General features: G+C 48.8%; 1 protein-coding gene across 1 annotated transcript in view; it reads right to left on the reverse strand.

The window, feature by feature from the left end:
* Positions 1-11,116, reverse strand: part of PHACTR1 (phosphatase and actin regulator 1) — a 233,509-nt gene extending 222,393 nt beyond the window's left edge. The window contains exon 1 of the mRNA XM_015429100.1: positions 10,861-11,116. Coding sequence (XP_015284586.1) covers positions 10,861-11,116 — 256 coding nt within the window. The remainder of the gene's footprint in view (positions 1-10,860) is intronic.
* Between the last annotated feature and the right edge of the window lie 10,483 nt (positions 11,117-21,599).

Consider the following 21,599-nt stretch of genomic DNA (forward strand, 5'->3'; position numbering starts at 1 on the left):
TGGCCTGGCCCAACAAGGTCTCATTTATGTCAGATCCGGCCCTCATAACAAATGAGCTCGACACCCTATAGCCTGCCAGTCAAAGAATTGACCTTGATAGACCAGCAGTCTGACTCACTTTGAGGCAGCTTTATGTGTAAGGGCAGTGACCAAACCCCATTTGGGACACAGGGAGAGACAAGAGGAAACCCATCTGGATTGTGGCTGTGGCTCAGTGGTAGGGTATCTGCTTTGCATGCAGAAGGTCCCAGGTTCAGTACCGAGCACCTCCTGTCAAGGATCAGTTAAGAGGTGGCGTGAAAGTCCTCCTCTGCCCGGGACCCTGGAGATCCCCCTGCCAGTCAGTGCAGAAAATACTGACCTTGATGGGCTGATTCAGTATAAAGAAGAAGAGGAAGAAGAGATTGGATTTATGCCCCACCCTTCACTTGGAGTCTCAGAGCGGCTTACAAACTCCTTTCCCTTCCCCTCCCCACAACAGACACCCTGTGAGGTGGGTGGGGCTGAGAGAACTCTGACACAAACTGCTCTTTCAGGAACAGCTGTGCCAGAGCTTGTGACTGACCCAAGGTCATATCAGCAGGTGCAAGTGGAGGAGTGGGGAATCAAACCCGGTTCTCCCAGATTAGAGTCCGCACACTTAACCACTACACCAAACCGGCTACACCAAAGTGTTATTATGTAGGAAGGGCTGCCTCCTCTTGTGCCATTTGGAGTGGCAACAAAGGCAGGGCTTCTTCAGTAGTGGCCCCTTGCCTGTGGAATGGAACTCCCTTCCCCTTGAGGCTTGCTTGTCACCTACTCTACTCTCTTTTAACGTTTCTTGCTACCTTTTGATTAAAGAGTTGATCTTTTCATATTGTTTTTACAGTCGTCTTCTAGTCTGAGGCGCCTGCACGTTTTATGCTGTTTTTATGCTCAGGATAGGTTTTTAATGCTGGGAGCTTAATATTTAATTTTAAATGAGGTTTATGCTTTTTTTTTAACGTTTCATTTTGTAAACTGTCTCAAAAGGGTTCTCTGGAGAGGAAACACAGAAATTTTTCTAAGTGATTAATTTTATTTATTTATGCATTTGTACCCCCCCCTTCCTCCTCAATGGGGACATAAAGCAGCTTTCATCATTCTCCTCTCCTACATTTGTAACCTTACAACAACCTTGGGAGGTAGGTTAGGAGAAGAGTGTGTGATTGGCTCAAGGTCACCCTTTCAGAGCCAGTTTGTAGTAGTGGTTAAGAGCGGCGGACTCTAATCTGGAGAACTGGGTTTGATACCCCACGCCTTCACATGCAGCTGCTGGGTGACCTTGGGTCAGTCAAAGTTCTCTGAGAGCTGTTCTCTCAAGAGCAGTTCTCTCAGAGCTCTCTCGGCCCCACCTACCTCACAGGGTGTCTGTTGTGGGGAGAGGAAGGGAAGGAGATTGTAAGCTTCCCCGAGACTCTTGAGTGAAGGGCAGGGTAAAAACCCAATCTCCTCCTTCTTCCATTGCAGGGTGGTGATTCGAAGCTGGGTCTCACAGATCCTAGCGCGATACTCTGCTTAATCTGTGAAGCTGCCAGGGGTCATTTCGTAGAAAAAGAGGTGCAGGAGCTCATTAGCATAACTTATTTGCATATGCCACGCCCCCTGGCATCACCGGAAGTGTGTCAGAAGGCAACACCCAGGGCTCAGGCTCCACTGGACTGTTTTGATTGGTAGCTATTGGGGGGGGGACGTGCAGATCTGTCCTCACAGAGGAGGGAGAGCTTGTACCTGAATAAAACTTGGGTCTTAAAGGTGCCACTGGACTGTTTTGGACCAGGGGGGTGGGGGCTCTGCAGCTTACCTGGCTGCTTCTTGCTCTGACTGAGGGCTGCTGGGAGCAGGGGGCGGGGCTTGTTGCATGTGCCCGCCCTCTGGGCTCTTTATTGCCGGAGCTCTGCTCCTGTGCGCTCCTGTAGGAAATGACCCCTGGAAGCAGCCAAGAGACTGACAATGCAATCGACAGGCAGAGTTAGTCCAGCTTTGGCCTCTAGGGTTTAGACTGGAGTTACTCTCTTTGCTGGTCCTCAAAAAAACCAGGAAATATCCAGGCTTCTCAGATGCTGCCTGAGTGCAAATGAGAGTATTGTTCTGAGGCTTTTATCCAGGGACTGTGTCTTATTTTTGCTTATCGTGTGGCCTCCTGATTCACTGGGTAATGCTTCATTATCACTGCTGGCTGATCTTGTTAGAAATGCAGACGGAGGTACAGGAGCTGGAGATCTAGCTAGCCACGAAGAAGAAGAAGAGGAGGAGAGAAAACGTGTAATTGCAATCCCCCCCCCTGGGTTTTAGGACTCTGGGTTCAGCTGTTCAAACAGCCGGGGTAGAAAAATGCGCTCTGCTGTTAAATGAAACATTAGTTATTAAGTAAAACAAGGTGATTATTTGGCTACCTGCAAAAAAGTAATTATTGAATCGAATTGCTATCTTCCAGGCAAGCCGTAAACCCAGCCGTTTCCCCTCCCTGGCTCTGTTTCCCCATTACTGATTCACATATGGTTCAGGGGCTTTAACAGGCTTCCCCGGCCGGCTCTAAAATGAAGATAACAGAGGCCGCCCGCTAACTGCAGCCGTTTATGGCCGCACCTATTCAGAACAGCCCTAATCCCATCCAATGCTCCCTCTAAGCTGTGGAGTCTTGTGAGCAAAAATTCTACTTTGTGAGCTCCTGGCATTCAAGTTCTGAGTGAGCAATTTGGCTACTGCATTAAATCAGTGTGCTCTGGAGCCCTCCTTCCTGAGCTGAGGAAAAAAAATGTGTGAGCCAGAGGCTAAAAAACTGTGAGCTAGCTCACACTAACTCAGCTTAGAGGGAACACTGATCCGCATCTATAAGGGCATAGGCGTAATCTTCGTGGGGGCGGCGGGGCTTCAGCCCCCGCCAAAATTTTCAGGAAGGTGCTCAGCCTCCCCCGGGAGCCACCCTTGCTCCTAGCAAAGCAATGCCTCTGGCCCAGCCCCAGCCCCCCCTGGGAAATTGGAAAGTCTACACCCTTGTTAAAGGGTGTTCCAAACAATGGAAGGAGAAACAATGGTAGGGAACCAAGCAGAAGAATTGCAGCTGGGCTCCACCTCCACAGTGGCAGTTTGGGGAGGGGAAGGGGGGGGAATGAAAACAACATGGAGGGTGCATGCCTCGCTCCAGTGTCCGTCATGCATTTGCAAGGCACACACCGAATGCTGAAATAAGACGCAAAGTGGGAGACCTGTGCTCCGCTCTCCTAACTCGTTTTTAAACTTCAAAACAGCTGCGCAGGGGAGGAGACAACGTAGGCTGGTTCTGCATTGGCTTTCCCCGCTGTTGTTTCACCAAACCTACCTTGGAACAGAGAAGGTGCCGCTCAAAACCACATTCAAATACCCTGGGGCCAATGCTCCCTCTAAGCTGTGGAGTCTTGTGAGCAAGAATTCCACTTTGTTACTGGCATTGAAGCTGTGAGGAAGCGATTTGGCTACCAAATGAATTAGTTTGCTTTGGAGCCCTCCTTCCTGAGCTAAGTCAAGAATGTGTGAGCTGGAGGCTAAAAAACTGTGAGCTGGCTCACACTCACTCAGCTTAGAGGGAACACTGCCCGGGGCAATGCCGTACTGACTGCAAAGTCATCCCCGAACGGCCATAAATCTATACAGAAGGTACCATAAAATCCGATGATCCAAGAAAGTGACAGCAGCATTTGGGCTGCCAGAGCCCCTGGGGGGGGGGGGTGTTGCCCGCTCTAGGGGCCCCCGACCTGCCAGCCCAGATCCAGCTGGAGGGGGGAACTAGGGTTGCCAGGTCTGGGTTGGAAAATACCTGGAGACTTTGGGGGTCAGTCCGGGAGAGGGCGGGGCTTGGGGAGGGGCCTCAGCAGGGCACAATGCCATAGAGCCCACCCTCCAAAGCAGCCATTTTCTCCAGGGGAGCTGATCTCTGCCCAAAGTGCCTGGATATGGCACTTTGTGTATTAAGTTTGGTTGTGAGTAGAAGTGTATAAGAAGACTAAAAAGTCTCTAGTGTGATTTGTACAGCGCGACAGATTATTCTGTTTATTTGTTTGTACCCATGGAGAAAGTGGCTGCTTTGGAGGGTGGAGACTATGGCATGGTACCCAGCTGAGGTTCCTCTCTTTGAGCTGATCTCTGTCAACTGGGGATCAGCTGTAAAAGCGGGAGATCTCCAGGCCCCACCTGGAGGCTGGCAACCTTTGGGAACCTCGCCTGCAGTGCCTGGATAGGGCACTTTGTGTATTAATTTTGGATGTGAGTAGAACTGCATAAGAAGACTAAATAGTCTCTAGTGTGATTTGTAAAGCACGACAGATTATTCTGTGTACTTGTTTGTACCCCTGGAGAAAGTGGCTGCTTTGGAGGGTGGAGTCTATGGCATGGTACCCGGCTGAGGTGCCTCTCTTTCCCAAACCATGTTGTCCCCAGGCTTCACCCCCCAAATCTCCAGGAATTTCCCAACCCGGGGTTGCCACCCCTACAGGGAGAAGGCCTGGTTAAAAACCCACCTTCTCCTTGACATGTAGCAGAGAGAGGGTTTCGTGTAGAAAACTAAGAGAGGGTTTTGTGTAGAAAACTATGTGAGCTCTACCTGCAGTCTGAAATGGTGCAGTCTAGACCCAGCTTTAGGTAAAGGTTTCCCTCGCTCGAAAGCTAGTCGAATCCAACTCTAGGGGGCGGTGCTCATCTCCGTTTCCAAGCCGAAGAGCCAGCGCTGTCCAAAGACGTTTACGTGGTCATATGGCCGGCATGACTAAACGCCGAGGCGCACGGAACGCTGTTACCTTCCCACCGAAGTGGTACCTATTTATCTACTTGCAATTTCTTGCTTTTGAACTGCTAGGTTGGCAGGAGCTGGGGCCAGAGACGGGAGCTCACTCTGTCACGCGGCACTCAGGTCTCAAACTCCCAAACTACAGACCTCCCGGTCTGCGGCTCAGCGTCTTAACCTCTGGGCCACCGTGGCCCCAGACCCAGCGTTACCACTTCAGGGAAAAAATTAGCCAAAATTTTTGCATTGCATTGCTGGCATGGAATAATATAATATAATAATAATAGTTAAATCTTTTGGACAGCAGGAGATGCATCTTTGTTAAACCAAGTTTAACGCTTTTTAAATACTGTTGACCTTTGTTTGGCCAATATCTCTATACCTTCAGATGAGCTGCAGAAGAATGATAAACGAGAATCTTTCAGCTGATCTTGTACAGCAGTTGCCCTGCCAACCCCATCTCCAATTTCATTTATTTTCAGAGCACCTGAAGATCTCACAGGACCAGGTGAGAAATACCGATGGGGCTGGATTGTTTGCTCAAACACAACTCTGTGCTTGGAGCTTTCTAAAGAAGCACTTCCCCAAGGAGTGTTTGCGAAGCAGCCGGTGCACTGGTTAACCGCTTGGTTGCCAAGTCTCTCGAGCTTTGCAATTTTGATGTTTTCTTCTACCTCGGACCCATCTGGTGCATTTGTGTAAAAAGAAAACGTGTTGCTAAATCTACTCTTAGAGTCACCACTATATAATTAAGGAAATTCATGCTCTAGCACAAGAGTGCAGGACTACCTGATAGAATTCCGAACCTTAAAAGGCATGGAGACTTCTGCAGATAGTTTCCGTGTACTTTTATATATACAGCTACAAATACTCTAGTAACCATCTGAATCCATGAGTATATACTAGACTCTCTGAACTGCAAAGTGCCAGCTCCAGGCCCATAGCTATGGCAGGGCTATTTTGGGGCTCCGCCCCCTTCCTCAAAGGGCCGGCCCCCTTCCTTAAAGGGCCACCCCCCTGCCGCCTTCTTAAAGGCCCCTGCTTCTTCCCAAAAGCATTTAAAGGGATCCTTTAACTGCTTTTGAGAAGAAGCGGGGGCTTAAAAGCTGCTTTGTGCCCCTCTCCCTTCCCTGCTGCAAGATTTAAAGGTCCCTTCAGCTGATTGGTGGGGAGCAAGTGCTCCCCGCTGATCAGCTGAAGGGCCCTTTAAATCTTGCAGGAGGAGAGGGAGAGGGGCACGCGCCACTCCCCTTCATGATAAAGCCACAGAGTCCTGGCTATGAGCCTGGTCAGCTCCCCTGACATTGTTCCTCTTTCCAACCACATAATCAGCCTCTCCTCTTCTCTGGGTCCATCCCTGTCCAGGGCTCTTTTTGTAGAAAAAGCCCAGCAGGAACTCATTAGCATAATAGGCCACACCCAACAGCAGGAACTCATTAGCATATTGGGCCACACCCCTGACAGCACAGCTCATTAGCACATTAGGCCGCACCCACATGTTACCAGAAGTGTGCTCATCCAGCCACACCCACCTTTTGCTTGTTATTCTGTTTACCTTGTTTGTTGTCAAAACCCAGGGCCTTTTTTTGTAGCAGGAACTCCTTTGCATGTTAGGCCACACACCCCTAATGTAGCCAATCCTAATGAGTTTCTGCTGTTGGGTGTGGCCTATTATGCTAATGAGTTCCTGCTGGGCGTGGCCAACTTGGGAGCCAGCCGGAACTCCGTTCCTGTGCGTTCCTGCCCAAAAATAGCCCTGCCTGTAGCAATGAAGATTGTTACAAAAGCCCCTGTTCTTTTAAAAAAGGCACGCCACACAACATGCTTTCTGCTTACCAGAGGACTTCTAGGCATCATTGCTTGGGATCAGTTCTCCTTTCATTTAAAATAGTTGAACTTTTTTTTTAAAGTAGAAACTAAGTTAACAGGCAATTGGTCCCAGTGGGACACACCGTGCTGTTTTTAACAGGGATGAACTCCATAGGGACTGCAGTGGGATTTCACGAGGGGCCAGGGCTCGGTGGCAGAGCATCTGCTTGGCAAGCAGAGAGTCCCAGATTCAGTCCCCGACATCTCCAGCTAAAAGGATCCTGTGGTAGGTGATGTGAAAGACCTCTGCCTGAGACCCTCGAGAACCAGCTGCTGCTAGCCTGAACGGACAATACTGAACTTGATGGAGCAAGATGATGATGATCAGGGGTCATTTCGTAGAAAAAGAGGTGCAGGAGCTCATTAGCATAACTCATTAGCATAACTTATTTGGATATGCCACACACCCTGACATCACCAGAAGTGTGTCAGAAGGCAACACCCACCGCTCAGGCTCCACTGGACTCTTTTGGATCGCTAGCTATTGGGGGGGGGGAATGTGCAGATTTGTCCTCGCAGAGGAGGAGGGAGAGCTTGTACCTGAATAAAACTTGGTCTTAAAGGTGCCACTGGACTGTTTTGGACCGGGGGCGGGGTGGGGAGCTCTGCAAATTACCTGGCTGCTTCTTGCTCTGACTGATGGCTGCTGGGAGCAGGGGGTGGGGCTTTTTGCATGTGCCCGCCCCCTGGACTCTTTACTGCCAGAGCTCCGCTCCTGTGCGCTCCTGCAGGAAATGACCCCTGATGATGATTAGATATTGTGTGTAGAATAGCCAGGAGATCCTAAGACTGTCTGATAGGCAGACGTTTTCTAGCTGTTTTAGCATTAGGCACCACTAGGTGGCGAGCTCAACTTGCTTTTAAGGCAAGAGGTGTTTCAGAGGTGGTTCGCCACTGCCTGCCTCTGCGTCACGACCCTGGTATTCCTTGGAGGCAGCCCTTCCAAATTCTAGCCAAGGTCAACCCTGCTTAGCTTCCGAGATCTGACGGGATCGGGCTATCCTGGGCTGTCCAGGCCAGGGTTAGCAAGGGTCCGAGTCAGCACAAGGCAGGTCTGCGTGTCCGCACGCACTCCTCACCCAAGAGACCCCTCCACCCAAATTTCAGACAGAAAGTATCCCCAACTACTGACAGAGTTAGAATTCCCACTTGGACAGCAAGTAACCATTTGTGTATAAGTAATATATTGTTTCCCTTCTTTTCCTGGAATCATCAAACAGGGGAGGTGGAGTTGTTGTTTTTTTTAAATTCAAAGATGGGATCTGCAAGTGACAGAAGGTAAACCCTGCTCTCTCCCCCGCCCCACCTCTCTGTGCTCCATTTCCTTTTGCATGTGCCCCTCCTCCCCCCAGCCCAGCTCACTTCCACAACCAGAGCCTGTCTGGGAGAAAACACGACTTCTACAGTGAGGCATTGTGTGTGGAGTGGGGAGGGGGGGGTACAGTAAGGTGGGGAGAATCAAGGTTAGCTCCCCTTGCTTACACACAGTTGAAGGTCAAAGAAGACGGGGACGGCAAAGGATGAGATGGTTAGACAGTGTCATCGATGCAACTAACATGAAGTTGAGCCAACTTCAGAGGACGGCGGAAGACCGGAAGGCCTGGCGTGATCTGGTCCATGGGGTCGCGAAGAGTCGGACTCGACTGTGCGACTGAACAACAAAACACACAGTGCTTTTGTTTATATAGTAGATCTTCCTTGATTTACACACAAATTAGTAGATATATTTATATTACATGATCCCCTTTCTGCAGTGCTTGTAAATACAAGCCACCTAGTGGCGCATAATCCTAAAACAGCTAGAAAACTTCTGCCTTTCAGACAATCTTAGGATCTCCTACACACAATGCCTGATAATCATCTTCCTCCTCCTCCTCATCTCCACCACCATCACCATCCTCCTCCTCCTCCATCAAGGTGAGTATTGTCTGTTCAGGCTAGCAGCAGCTGGCTCTCGAGGGTCTCAGGCAGAGGTCTTTCACACGACCTACCACCAGCGTTCCCTCTACACTGAGTTATAGTGTAAGCTAGCTCACAGTTTTTTTTAAGCACTGCCTACCACAGGATCCTTTTCGCTGGAGATGTCGGGGACTGAATCTGGGATTATCCCGAATCAACATTTCTCTCTGAGATGGTTACCCTGGGGCATAAGGGATGGGAAAGGTTTCGGCAGAGCTGGCACGGTGTAGGTATCAGCATATCAGACTAAGACCTACGAGATCCAAGTTCAAATCCTCATTGTCCATTATGTTTGCTGGGCGACCTTGGGTCAGTCCCTTTCTCTCTCTCTCAGTCTGATCTCCCTCACAGGGTTGTTGTGAGGATAAAACCAGGATGGGGCCCATGTCCACCACTCTGAGCTCCTCGGAGGAAGAGCAGGATAAAAATGAACTAGAAAGCTGTGTTAAAGGTCTTCTGCATTTCAAAGGTTGAGAACCCTCTCCCTTGATATGGAGCATCACTCTTAAGTCTACTTTACTGATCTGACATTAAAAGACAGGATTGCTGCCCGTGGCTGCAGACCTTTCGACAATGCATTTGGAGCTGGAGTTTTTATTTTGTAAGGTTTACACGTGTTTGCACTTCACGGTGATCATTTTCCTCTGTGCTACCACTCAGAAATTTTGAATCTAGGGATGTTGATAAATGGAGCAGGTGCAATGCTTTTACAGCGGGATTAAATTAAAACAGGCAGTGTGCATTTTTAATAGGTGCTTTTGGGGATACATGAATCGTGCAAAGCTGGAAGTCACTCGCTGAACCTGCTGTGCAAATCTCCGGGGGCAATTTCCAGTGGTCTCTGGCTGTCACCAGTAATAAGCAGAAGGGGTGGCGGTGGGGTAGTGGAGCTGGTGGAGCTGTACCCCAAACATGGGCCAAGTGTTATTCTTGGCTACCGTGATAACAACTGGAAGGGAAGTTTTGGATCACTATTTATCAGAACGACATCCTGTTGCCCCGCTTCACAGCTATCTAGTCCGCTGTTCACCTGCAGTATAACAGAAACAAACTGCAATTCTACTAGCAAGTCTTCAATTAAAAAATTCATGGGAGACCTTTTCTTTTCTTTTTAAATAGCTATTTCTTAACAATGGCTTGGGATGCAAAAGAGCTGCTGGAGGCGAGACAATATTTCCTACTTCTGAGCAGAATGAACGGATGGAGTTTTTTTACCATTCGAGATTCATCCCGTGTGTCAACAAATGGTGAAATCAAACGGCGGCAACCGCAGACAGCGAGCGGCTCGGAGCGTTGTTACGTTTCCCTACTCGGATTTGCAATCAAAACCCTTTTCACTGACCTTCAGGAAACGAGCTCTCAGGCGTCCATTGGAGCCACTCCGAACACCAGAGCCTTAAGATCTGGAGTCAAACCGTGACCATATCACGGCAAAACAAACCAAGGAAGGACTGGGAGGAGGGGAGCCTATTGCTGGCAAGGTCTCCAAAGACATTTCTGCTTGCCTGCTTTTATGCCTCTTGTCACTTTCAGCCTCTTTGAGCTGCTGACTCCGGCAAAAGAAAAATCCAGCCTCGCTCATTGAGAACATTTCCTTTGCGGTCGCAAACACGCAGGAGGGATCTGCTTACCTGTCCAACCCCCACCCTGATGATTCTGTCGGATCTTCTCTCCTTCGGACCCCTACATTCAGACAAGGGTCTGGCCAAAGGCAACCCCGTTCATCCCAATCAGATATCCACCGAGAACTCTGCACACATCCCGGGAAGGGAGGGCGAAACAGCACGCCGGATGGATCCCACGCAAGACAGCCCCTCACCAGGGCCAGTCATTTAAATCAGGCTAACTCTGACTGCAGCTCCTTGACAGAGGAAAGGGGGGGCAAAAGTTGATTTGCCACAGAGGAGAGACTCCTCTCCTCCAGCCACTGTCATGACATGAAAGCGAAGGAGACACACAAACAGTTTCTATAGCAGCTACCTTGGAGAGAGGTCTCATGGACCACAGGGCACAGGCAAAGGGAGTGAAAAATGCTCCTTTGGCTCCCCCACACTGGCTGGCGTGCCCACGAGCTGCCAAACCCCTTTCCTTCCCTGCCCCCTCTTTCTCTCCTCCCGCAGTCCCTTAAGTAGCGAGGAAAGCATCCAGGAGCTGGGAGCCAGGCACGCAAGTACACACAACAAGCCTCACAAGCAAACATCCTTCTCTCTCCCTCACTCTCTCTCATACACGCCCGAGAGCACAGAACTCACCATCGGGGGCTTCCTCCCCGCGACTGCAGTTGCTGCATATGTGTTTGATCTCCTTGCCTATGTGGCAGTGGATCACAAAGGACACGTTGTTGTTGTTGCTCGCCAAGGGCTCCTTCAGGGGCTTCATCCTCACCAGGTAGAAAGCTCTTTTCCTAGGCTTCTCCTCACCCTTGTCTGGAGCCGAGCCACCCCTGCAGCCCACAGAGGACGGGAAAGAAAGCCTCCCGGGCTGATGGGTCTGTGTGGAATCCGCCATCCGCTCACCCTCGCCTTGGAGTCTCTCTCTGCCTCACACACTCAGCCCCCCCCTTCTCTCTCTCTCTCTCTCTCTCTCTCTCTCTCTCTCTCTCTCACACACACACACACACACAGAGGGATTAAAAGGGAGGGAGGAAGCAGTGGGGAGAGACCGAGGCAGAGAGCAAGCAGGGAGAATCGGAGCCCAAGCCCTGGGTGACCTCTCTGAACCGGCTGCCTAAGCCAATTCAAATGACTGGAGGTGTAGGGAGGTGCCGGGCTGGGCTGGGCTGGGCTGGGCTAGGAGAACCTTCACCGGCCAGACCTCTCTCGCCTCCTCTCACCTTGCAAACACGGAGGGCAGTCGGACACCCCGCCCAGTCACAATCAGCAAAGCACAGAGGCATTCTTTCCGACTCCCCTCTTCCCTACAGCACTGTGAGCCTTTGCATGCAAATGGCAATGGTGTGCTTTTTGCACTGGGCGGACATCGGTCTTAGGGTTGCCAACCTGGCCACTGGGGAGGGATGGGGGGGGGTAGAGTTGCCAGATCCAGGTTGGGAAACTCCTGGAGATTTGGGGATGGAGCCTTGAAAGTGCAGGGGTCTCAGTGGGGTACGGGGCCACAGAGCCCACCCTTCAAGGCATCCATTTCCTCCAGGGGAACTGATCTCTGTACTCTGGAGATGAGCTGTAGTTTTGGGGGATCCCCAAGGACTCACCTTGAGGCTGACTTTCCTAATTGGTCTCAATTTCACTTAACGAAACAACATGGCCAACAAGCGTGGGCAGTATTTGGACCTTCCTTTGTTACAATTACCATATATCTCTCTCTCTGTCTGTCTCTCTCTCTCACACACACACAGAAATTAGTCTAATATGATATACTATTGCTGCCAGCTCCGGGTTGGGAAATACTTGGAGATTTAAGGGGTGGAGCCTGAGGAGGATAGGGTTTGGGTAGAGGTATAATGCCACAGAGTCCACCTTTCAAAGTAGCCATTTTCTCCAGGTGAAATGATCTCTGTCACCTGGAGATGAGTTATAATCCCAGGAGATCTCCAGCCGCCTCCTGAAGGTTGGCAACCTGACCCATCACCCTATCTCAGTCCAACCTTCCTCACAGGGGTGTTGTTGTGAGGACAAAACGGAGAAGAAGAAGAAGAAGAGGAAGAAGAGATTGGATTTATACCCCGCCCTTCACTTGGAGTCTCAGAGCGGCTTACAAACTCCTTTCCCTTCCCCTCCCCACAACAGACACCCTGTGAGGTGGGTGGGGCTGAGAGAACTCTGACACAAACTGCTCTTTCAGGTACAGCTGTGCCAGAGCTTGTGACTGACCCAAGGTCACATCAGCAGGTGCAAGTGGAGGAGTGGGGAATCAAACCCAGTTCTCCCAGATTAGAGTCCGCACACTTAACCACTACACCAAACTGGCTCTCAAACTGGGATGTCCCTCATAGCAACTCTAATGCTGAAACTGCACACGAGCTAAGGGGTAATTGCGATACCTGCTGCTGGAGCGCCCTGAAACTCTTGATGGTTGCACCATTGTTTTGCTACTGTAGTCCCATTTGTGTGCTGCTCAGCCTTTTGTATTGAGAAGAAAAATGAGGTATACATATCTAAAATAAATAATAAATAATAAAGACTGACTCCGCCCCTTGACTCATTGCCATACAAGGCGAGACAGAGGCACAGGATTTTTTTTTGAGGAGAAAAATGAGGTAGACATATCTAAAATAAAGAATAAATAATAAACACTGACTCCGCCCCTTGACTCATTGCCACACAAGGCGAGACAGAGGCACAGGATTTTTTTTTACATATCTTCCCATCATATCAACAGACACAGAGACAGCAGCAGAATTCTCCCCTGTGCGTCTCAGCTGTTGTTCTGGCTGTTGCTGTTCACTCACAGAAAAAGGAGGTTAAAGTGGCACATCCTAAGGGAAGGCTCTGCCAAAGCATCTGTTGCTGTTCATGTAAGGGAAGAGGAGGGAGTTAAAGAGTATTCTGACTGCGTCATGACCAGCTTAGGAGAAAACACCTATGGAACATCACAAGTAGCGATAGGGTTGCCCGGTCCCTCCTGGCACCGATGGGGGGGGGGAACGTACGAGGAGGAAGGAGGCCTAGGAAGTGACGTCATCACACCAGCAATGTCTGGGCAATGCTCTGGAATTTGAACAAAAACTCTATGGTAAAACCAGAGCATTGTCCAGACATTGCTGGCGTGATGATGTCAGTTTCCTGTGTGACACCAGCCACGAGGCCTAGGCCTTCTCCTTTCTCCTGATAAGTCCTCCTTGCTGGGGGAAGGGCCTGGCTACGGGGGACCCCCGACTCTGGCAACCCGTAGTAGAGACGATGCCAAAGTTTGGACTGAAACTGCGGGAAGGAACTTGCAATGGCGATCTTAAGAGTTACGTGACAAGCCAAGCCTAACACAGAGGTCAGCCTTGGCTTCATCACGCTCTGTTCAGGCAGGCCCTGCTTTTCCTTCTCACCCCGAATCTTACCTTGAAGTGTCTGAATTCCAGGACTGAATGTGTCCTTGGCATCTGGAATGTCAAAATGGCAGCCCCTCAAGTGCTCCCATTTCACTAGTCTGGATCCCTTCTGCCACATAAACACTGAGGGCTGGGACCCAGGTGGTTCCTTGCGTGGACTGTATGTTGGGGGCCCTGTTTCACTCCCACAGGTGTCATCAGGAGCACCACAAATTATGAGTTTTGGAATGAGTTTGAGGGGGGGAAATGAGACACCACCTTATTAAAAAAAAATAATTTGATTTAGCGAAGACTATATCGAACTGAGCCAAGGGGATTCAGTTCATCCGTAATACCAAGAGAGGTCCTTAAGACTGGGGGTCAATTCCGTAGGCTAGGTGGAAATATTCTGGAAACCTCTGGGCCTGATGTAAGACAACCAAAGGCCCTCTGCGCTGTGTATACGTAATGGAGCCAGTTTCCCAGTATAGCCTGTAAAACGTCTGTTCCTCCCCCTCTTGTATTCTCTGTTGGCGTCTCTTGTTCCAAATACAGAGAGGCTATATCTGTCTCCTGCTTGACAAAGGCACCATTGAGACAGGCTAGCAGGGCCTGGTGACATCGGGGCAAACTTGTCCAAAATGGACTCCTCCTCCCCTCCCTGCCTGAGGGTCACTGAGCAGAGCGGACTCTGAGGCTGATCGGACTGCTAATCTCAGGGTGAATGCCCTCCCTTTGTTGTCCCCACGCCTCTTCGACCCGAAGAGCTACAGTTATCACCCTTGAATACTTATAGGCAAGACAGGGTTTTTAATCCCTCCCCCTCCCAGGCTATAATATCGAAACAAAGCCTTTAATTGAAATCAAATCTTTGCTGTCCAGCTGGTCCATCGAAAAACAGTTGTCTTCCGAAGGAACCAAGAGATACCACATGCTGTCTAGTAGACGGAGGGTCTTTCTTGTCAGTGTTTAAGGGATGGTACTGGACTACGGAGCATAGAAAGGATGCAGGTGGATCATGGACCTTGAATGATCTGGTGAAAGCAACACAGCGCGGGGTGGTGGGGGAGGAGATGAGAAAAATCATGGCTGTTAACGGAATCGTGGAGCTACTGGGGCTTAAATGTCAAGACTCCTTCTGTCCACCCTCTGCCGAGGCAAGAGTCCAACTCCCTTCCTCCAACAAAAATAACCTATGCAGTAGAAGAAACAGCCCAATTTAAGACCATTTTAATGCCTTGTATGGCAGAAAGATGGTACAGGGTATTATAAAATACCCAGTAAAGTTCCATAAGTAGAAGGGAGCAGGAACCAAGGTAAAACCACCAACAACCTGCCTCTTAAGAGAAGGCAAACCTATCTTTTTAAAAGACATTTTATTTATTATTACATTTTTATCCTGCCCTTTCCCCAAAGATCTCAAGGTGACACACATCCCTTACAACTTTACCCACAAAACAACTTTGTGGAGTAGGCAATGCAAGAAGATGCCTGAAAATATTTGTCCTTTCCTTATATTCCACATCAGATTCCATACACTACATCCTTCTACCTTGTCTATACAAGGGGCCGCGGTGGCTTAGAGATTAAGACGCTGAGCTGAAGACCGGAAGGTCTGTAGTTCGGCAGTTCGAGACACTAGTGCTGTGTGACAGAGTGAGCTCCCGTCTCTGGTCCCAGCTCCTGCCAACCCAGCAGTTCGAAAGCAAGAAATTGCAAGTAGATAAATAGGTACCACTTTGGTGGGAAGGTAACAGTGTTCTGTGCACCTTGGTGTTTAGTCATGCTGGCCACGTGACCACAGAAACATCTTCGGACAACACTGGCTCTTCGGCTTTGAAACAGAGATGAGGACCGCAACCCTAGAGTCCGATTCGACTAGCTTTCGAGCAAGGGAAACCTTAACTTTGTCTATAGGGTGAACAGGACACATTGCACCAGCTATTTTCTACAGTTTAAACCGGTCAGCAAAACTAGTTAAATGTTTAAAAAGATTTTTGAAAAGTATGGATGAATTGCCCCATGGAACGGACAGATTGAGGGCGGATTAAACCGGCATGATCAGATGCCAACATCTGGCAAGCGTCGCGTACCCGCCCCCAACTCGTCCCTTTTGGCCAAAGATGTGGAGTAAAAAACCCCCTGCAAAACACTACTACCTACTGGAAAATCCACAGCACGGGTGGCCGTGTGATCGCCGACGCACCCATCTCCTGCAGCATGCGAGGCCCCCTGCCGAACTGCGCAGGCGCACACATGTGCAGCTGACTCGCCTTGCTCTCCTGTCCGTGGCTTCCCCCTCGGCACCTGATCACGCTGGGGAGCATATGCACGGTGACTCGGGGGATCTGTCTGATCCCGCTGCCGCGCTTCTCTTTTGCTGTGGCTCTAAGAAGCCGCACTTCCGCCCCGGCTTTTCCTGCGGTGTGACCGGGGCCTATATTGCCCAGAAGATTAAGTCCTACAGTTTTTAAACAAATACCAAACAGATGAGACTAAATACTGTACCCAAATGATATGAAGGCTAAGTTTTGCCAAACTTTCCCTTCACTATCCAGTGCCTGTGACAAGAAATGCTGAGTCACTGAAGATGACTCAAGGCTGATGCAGGTGGGGGGGTTCATTGGAGGGTTTTCCTTGCCCAAGTCAACCTTTCTGCCACCCCCTGCTCGGATATGTGTCACCCGATCTTTTGAATTGTTAATATATATCAAGATTTTAGGGCAAGCTGTGTTTGTAAGTAGCCAAGAACTGGGTTGTGCATTCATTCACAATCCATTCTTTAGGGGCCTCGGTGCAGATACCGCAATCATGGTTGCCAACCTCTAGGTGGTGCCTGGAGACCTCCAGGAATCACAACTGATCTCCAGACTTCCATCAATGGACTCGACGGCATCATACTCCACCGAGGTCCCTCCCCTCCCCTCCCCAGGCTCACCCCAAATCTCCAGGAATCTCCCAACTTGGAGTTGGCAACCCTAGCAAACTTGTTTCCAAGGATTTTTCTTTGGGGGGGGATATAAGCCATGTTGAAACTCTAATGGGAGAAATCAGGGTTGAAAGCTAATCAATAATAAGGTTTGTTTTGTTTTTTAAAAAATCCTAGTTAAGGAGGTTCATAATAGAGACTAGCCAGCAAAATAACATATTTACATAAAATAAATACAAATACCACAGTCAGTGGAGAATGCAGATCCTAGCCCAAGACTTTAATCACTAAATAAATACTCCTGCATAAATGGGCTGCTGTGAGTACGGAAGGCTCTGTAAATAAATGTTTGTCTACCTGCAGGGCTATTTTGGGGCAGGAACGCACAGGAATGGAGTTCCGTCTGGCTCCTGAGTTGGCCACGCCCAGCAGGAACTCATTAGCATAATAGGCCACACCCAACAGCAGAAACTCATTAGGATTGGCTACATTAGGGGTGTGTGGCCTAACATGCAAAGGAGTTCCTGCTACAAAACTTGTATGGCAGAAAGATGGTACGGGGTATTGTAAAATACCCAGTAAAGTTCCATAAGTAGAAGGGAGCAGGAACCAAGGTAAAACCACCAACAACCTGCCTCTTAGGAGAAGGCAAACCTATCTTTTTAAAAGACATTTTATTTATTATTACATTTTTATCCTGCCCTTTCCCCAAAGATCTCAAGGTGACACACATCCCTTACAACTTTACCCTCAAAACAACTTCGTGGAGTAGGCAATGCAAGAAGATGCCTGAAAATATTCTAGGCAGACATTGTCCTTTCCTTATATTCCACATCAGATTCCATACACTATATCCTTGTACCTTGTCTATACAAGGGGCCGCAGTGGCTCAGAGGTTAAGATGCTGAGCTGAAGACTAGAAGGTCTGTAGTTGGGCAGTTTGAGACACTAGTGCTGTGTGACAAAGTGAGCTCCCGTCTCTGGCCCCAGCTTCTGCCAAGATGTGGAGTAAAAAAACCCCTGCAAAACACTACTACCTACTGGAAAATCCGCAGCACGGGTGGCCGTGTGATTGCCAACGCACCCATCTCCCGCAGCATACAAGCCCCCCTGCCGAACTGCGCAGGTGCACACATGTGCAGCTGACTCGCCTCGCTCTCCTGTCCGTGGCTTCCCCCTCGGCACCTGATCACGCTGGGGAGCATATGCACGGCGACTCGGGGGATCTGTCTGATCCTGCTGCCGCGCTTCTCTTTTGCTGTGGCTCTAAGAAGCCGCACTTCCGCCCCGGCCTTTCCTGCGGTGTGACCGGGGCCTATATTGCCCAGAAGATTAAGTCCTACAGTTTTTAAACAAATACCAAACAGATGAGACTAAATACTGCACCCAAATGATATGAAGGCTAAGTTTTGCCAAACTTTCCCTTCACTATCCAGTGCCTGTGACAAGAAATGCTGAGTCACTGAAGTGCCCAGAAGATTAAGTCCTACAGTTTTTAAACAAATACCAAACAGATGAGACTAAATACTGTACCCAAATGATATGAAGGCTAAGTTTTGCCAAACTTTCCCTTCACTATCCAGTGCCTGTGACAAGAAATGCTGAGTCACTGAAGATGACTCAAGGCTGATGCAGGTGGGGGGGTTCATTGGAGGGTTTTCCTTGCCCAAGTCAACCTTTCTGCCACCCCCTGCTCGGATATGTGTCACCCGATCTTTTGAATTGTTAATATATATCAAGACTTTAGGGCAAGCTGTGTTTGTAAGTAGCCAAGAACTGGGTTGTGCAAATCCATTCTTTAGGGGCCTCGGTGCAGATACCGCAATCATGGTTGCCAACCTCTAGGTGGTGCCTGGAGACCTCCAGGAATCACAACTGATCTCCAGACTTCCATCAATGGACTCGACGGCATCATACTCCACCGAGGTCCCTCCCCTCCCCTCCCCAGGCTCACCCCAAATCTCCAGGAATCTCCCAACTTGGAGTTGGCAACCCTAGCAAACTTGTTTCCAAGGATTTTTCTTTGGGGGGGGATATAAGCCATGTTGAAACTCTAATGGGAGAAATCAGGGTTGAAAGCTAATCAATAATAAGGTTTGTTTTGTTTTTTAAAAAATCCTAGTTAAGGAGGTTCATAATAGAGACTAGCCAGCAAAATAACATATTTACATAAAATAAATACAAATACCACAGTCAGTGGAGAATGCAGATCCTAGCCCAAGACTTTAATCACTAAATAAATACTCCTGCATAAATGGGCTGCTGTGAGTACGGAAGGCTCTGTAAATAAATGTTTGTCTACCTGCAGGGCTATTTTGGGGCAGGAACGCACAGGAATGGAGTTCCGTCTGGCTCCTGAGTTGGCCACGCCCAGCAGGAACTCATTAGCATAATAGGCCACACCCAACAGCAGAAACTCATTAGGATTGGCTACATTAGGGGTGTGTGGCCTAACATGCAAAGGAGTCCCTGCTACAAAAAATGGCCCTGGGTTTAGACAACAAACAAGGTAAACAGAATAAGAAGCAAAAGGTGGGTGTGGCTGGATGACCACACTTCTGGTAACATGGGGGTGCGGCCTAATATGCTAATGAGTTGTGGTGTCGGGGTGTGGCCTAATATGCTAATGAGTTTCTGCTGTTGGCTGTGATCTATTGTGCTAATGAGTTCCTGCTGGGCTTTTTCTACAAAAAACCCCCATCTACCTGTATGTGTGGTTGCCAACTCCAGCTTGGGAAATTCCTTGGGAGGAGGGAGGTCAGCAGGTTCTGGGAGATTTGCAGTTGCACAATTTATTTATTTGAAATGTTGTAATGCTGCCTTTCCACTCAGTTAGGGTCTCCAAGACAGTAAACAGGAAAACTTTAAAACATTTGAACAATTCAATGAAAACACATCAACATATACAGTGCCAGAACCCAGGGAGGAGGCCAATAATTATTATTGAGTATATGCCAAATGAAGCAAGACTGTCTTCACCCACTGGTGGAAGATACCGATAGACAGATGAATCTTCGGGGGGGGGGGAGTTCCCAAGTGTTGGTGCACAACTGAGAACCCTTTTTTTGTTCCACCACCTATCTAGCCTCAGATGGTGGGGACAAGCAAAGCAGGGCTCCAAAGATGACCAGAGTGAATGGGTAGGTTCATATGGGAGAAGTCAGTCCTTAAACTATGTTGGTCCCAGGCCATAGGAGTCTCTAAAGGTCAATACTAGCATCTTGAATTGAGCCAGTAGCAAACAGGGAGACAACATAGATGGAACAAGACTAGCTGCAGCTTTCTCCATCAACTGTCACTTCTGGACAGTCTTCAAGGGCAGCTCCATATACAGCGGATTGCAGTAATCTAATCTAGATGTTACAGGGCATACATCACAGCAGCAAGATCTTTCTTCCACACAGGAGACATCCCATTTCCTTCGTCAGACCTTCCCCCTGCCAGCAGCACTCCCGTTTTTGTTCAGATTAAGTTTCAGTTTGTTAGCCATTTCAAAACTGCTTCCAGGAACCCATTCATAGTTTCCACAATGAGATTAGCAATTCTACTTGCATGCCAAAGGATGCTGCAAGGTAGGGTTTGGGAATGGGCTGGGAGTCCCCACGGCCAGTACCTTCCAGCTTCCCCTCACACCACCCAGACGTTCCACAGGAACAAGCTAGATGCTTTGATAAGCTCCATGGATCTTAAATTGTCAGCTATGGCTTGGGAAACACCTGGAGATTTGGGAGGTGGAGCCTGAGGAGGGACCTCAGCAGGGTATAATGCCATAGAGTCCACCCTCCAAAGCAGCCATTTTCTCCAGGGGAACGGGTCTTGATTGTCTGGAGATCAACCACAGGCTTGCCAAGTCCCCCCGTGGGGGGGGGTAAACCCCCACCCAAGAGGCCTGTTACCCGACGCCAGAAAATCGGGCCCCGGGGGGAACTCCACCCCCTTCTGGCACATGTCCCCAGTGTGATGATGTCACCCACGTTGGGGCGGGACACTCTATGATTTGAGGGAAAACTCTATGGTTTCCCCTCGAACATGCTGATGTGATGACATCACTTCCAGGTGGTGTCATTGCAGTGGCGTGTGCACTTTGCGGGTGCGGACGGACTCCCAGGACGACGCAGGACTCCCCTGCGGTAAGTAAATTTGGACTTGGCAGCCCTAACCATAATAGTGGGATATCTCCAGGTGCACCCAGAGGTTGGCAGGCCTAACGTAGAGATATAAAATTTCCGGAAATGTTGAAGCTTGGGGAAAAAACCATTTTTTTTTCAGGGAAAAACAGAAATTTCCGGAAAAATTGAAAAAATGCTACATTAGCATTTCTTTTGTCTTTTCTAGACTGAAAGTCATTCTGTTACTTTAGGAACATAAAATATGACTATGGACATTTTTACTTGGCATGAAATTATCACAACTAGCATATTAAAAATATAGTGTATCCAAACAATTATTACAAACAGAATGCCCACCCACATGCAAAAACAAAATTGAAACTTTTTTATTTTCTTCTGACAATCGCACCTCCTAAAGGAAGAAATGCATCTTGTTCTTGCACTGGAGAGTTCAGTTTGTAACCTAGGACTTGCTTGTCCTCAGTACACAGAAATTAGATCAATCTGATAATATATATTTATATTTTAGAAATGATTTGGAAAATATTTGAACACCTTGTCTTAAATTATTTTATTCATCATGTTAAAATAAAACGTTCCATAATCAATTTCTTTTCTTTTCTTTTCTTTTCTTTTTTCAATTTTTCCAATTTTTCGGAAAAAAACAAAAAAGGCTTCAGGAAAAAAACGGGGAAAAAACGGTTCTCCCCCAAATTTTTCCGTTTTTTTCCGGGCCTTCACATCTCTAGCCTAACGGCCCTCCAAGGTGACCCAGGCGCCTAAAACGTTGTCCTCCTGTTTCCACCCCCTTGAGCAGCTGAGAGGGGACAGAGGGTTCCTACTTCGTATAGGAAGGGAAGGAACATGGCCGCCATAATCCCGATGAGCAGGTTGCACGGAGAGCCTGCACATCATTCTATTTATCTAAAAGGACTTCTCTCTCACCTTTGATCCAAAAACAGTTTTTGATGT

Source organism: Gekko japonicus, unplaced genomic scaffold, assembly GCF_001447785.1.
Source record: "Gekko japonicus isolate JY-2015 unplaced genomic scaffold, Gekko_japonicus_V1.1 scaffold1913, whole genome shotgun sequence".
NCBI classification, from domain to species: Eukaryota; Metazoa; Chordata; class Lepidosauria; order Squamata; family Gekkonidae; genus Gekko; species Gekko japonicus.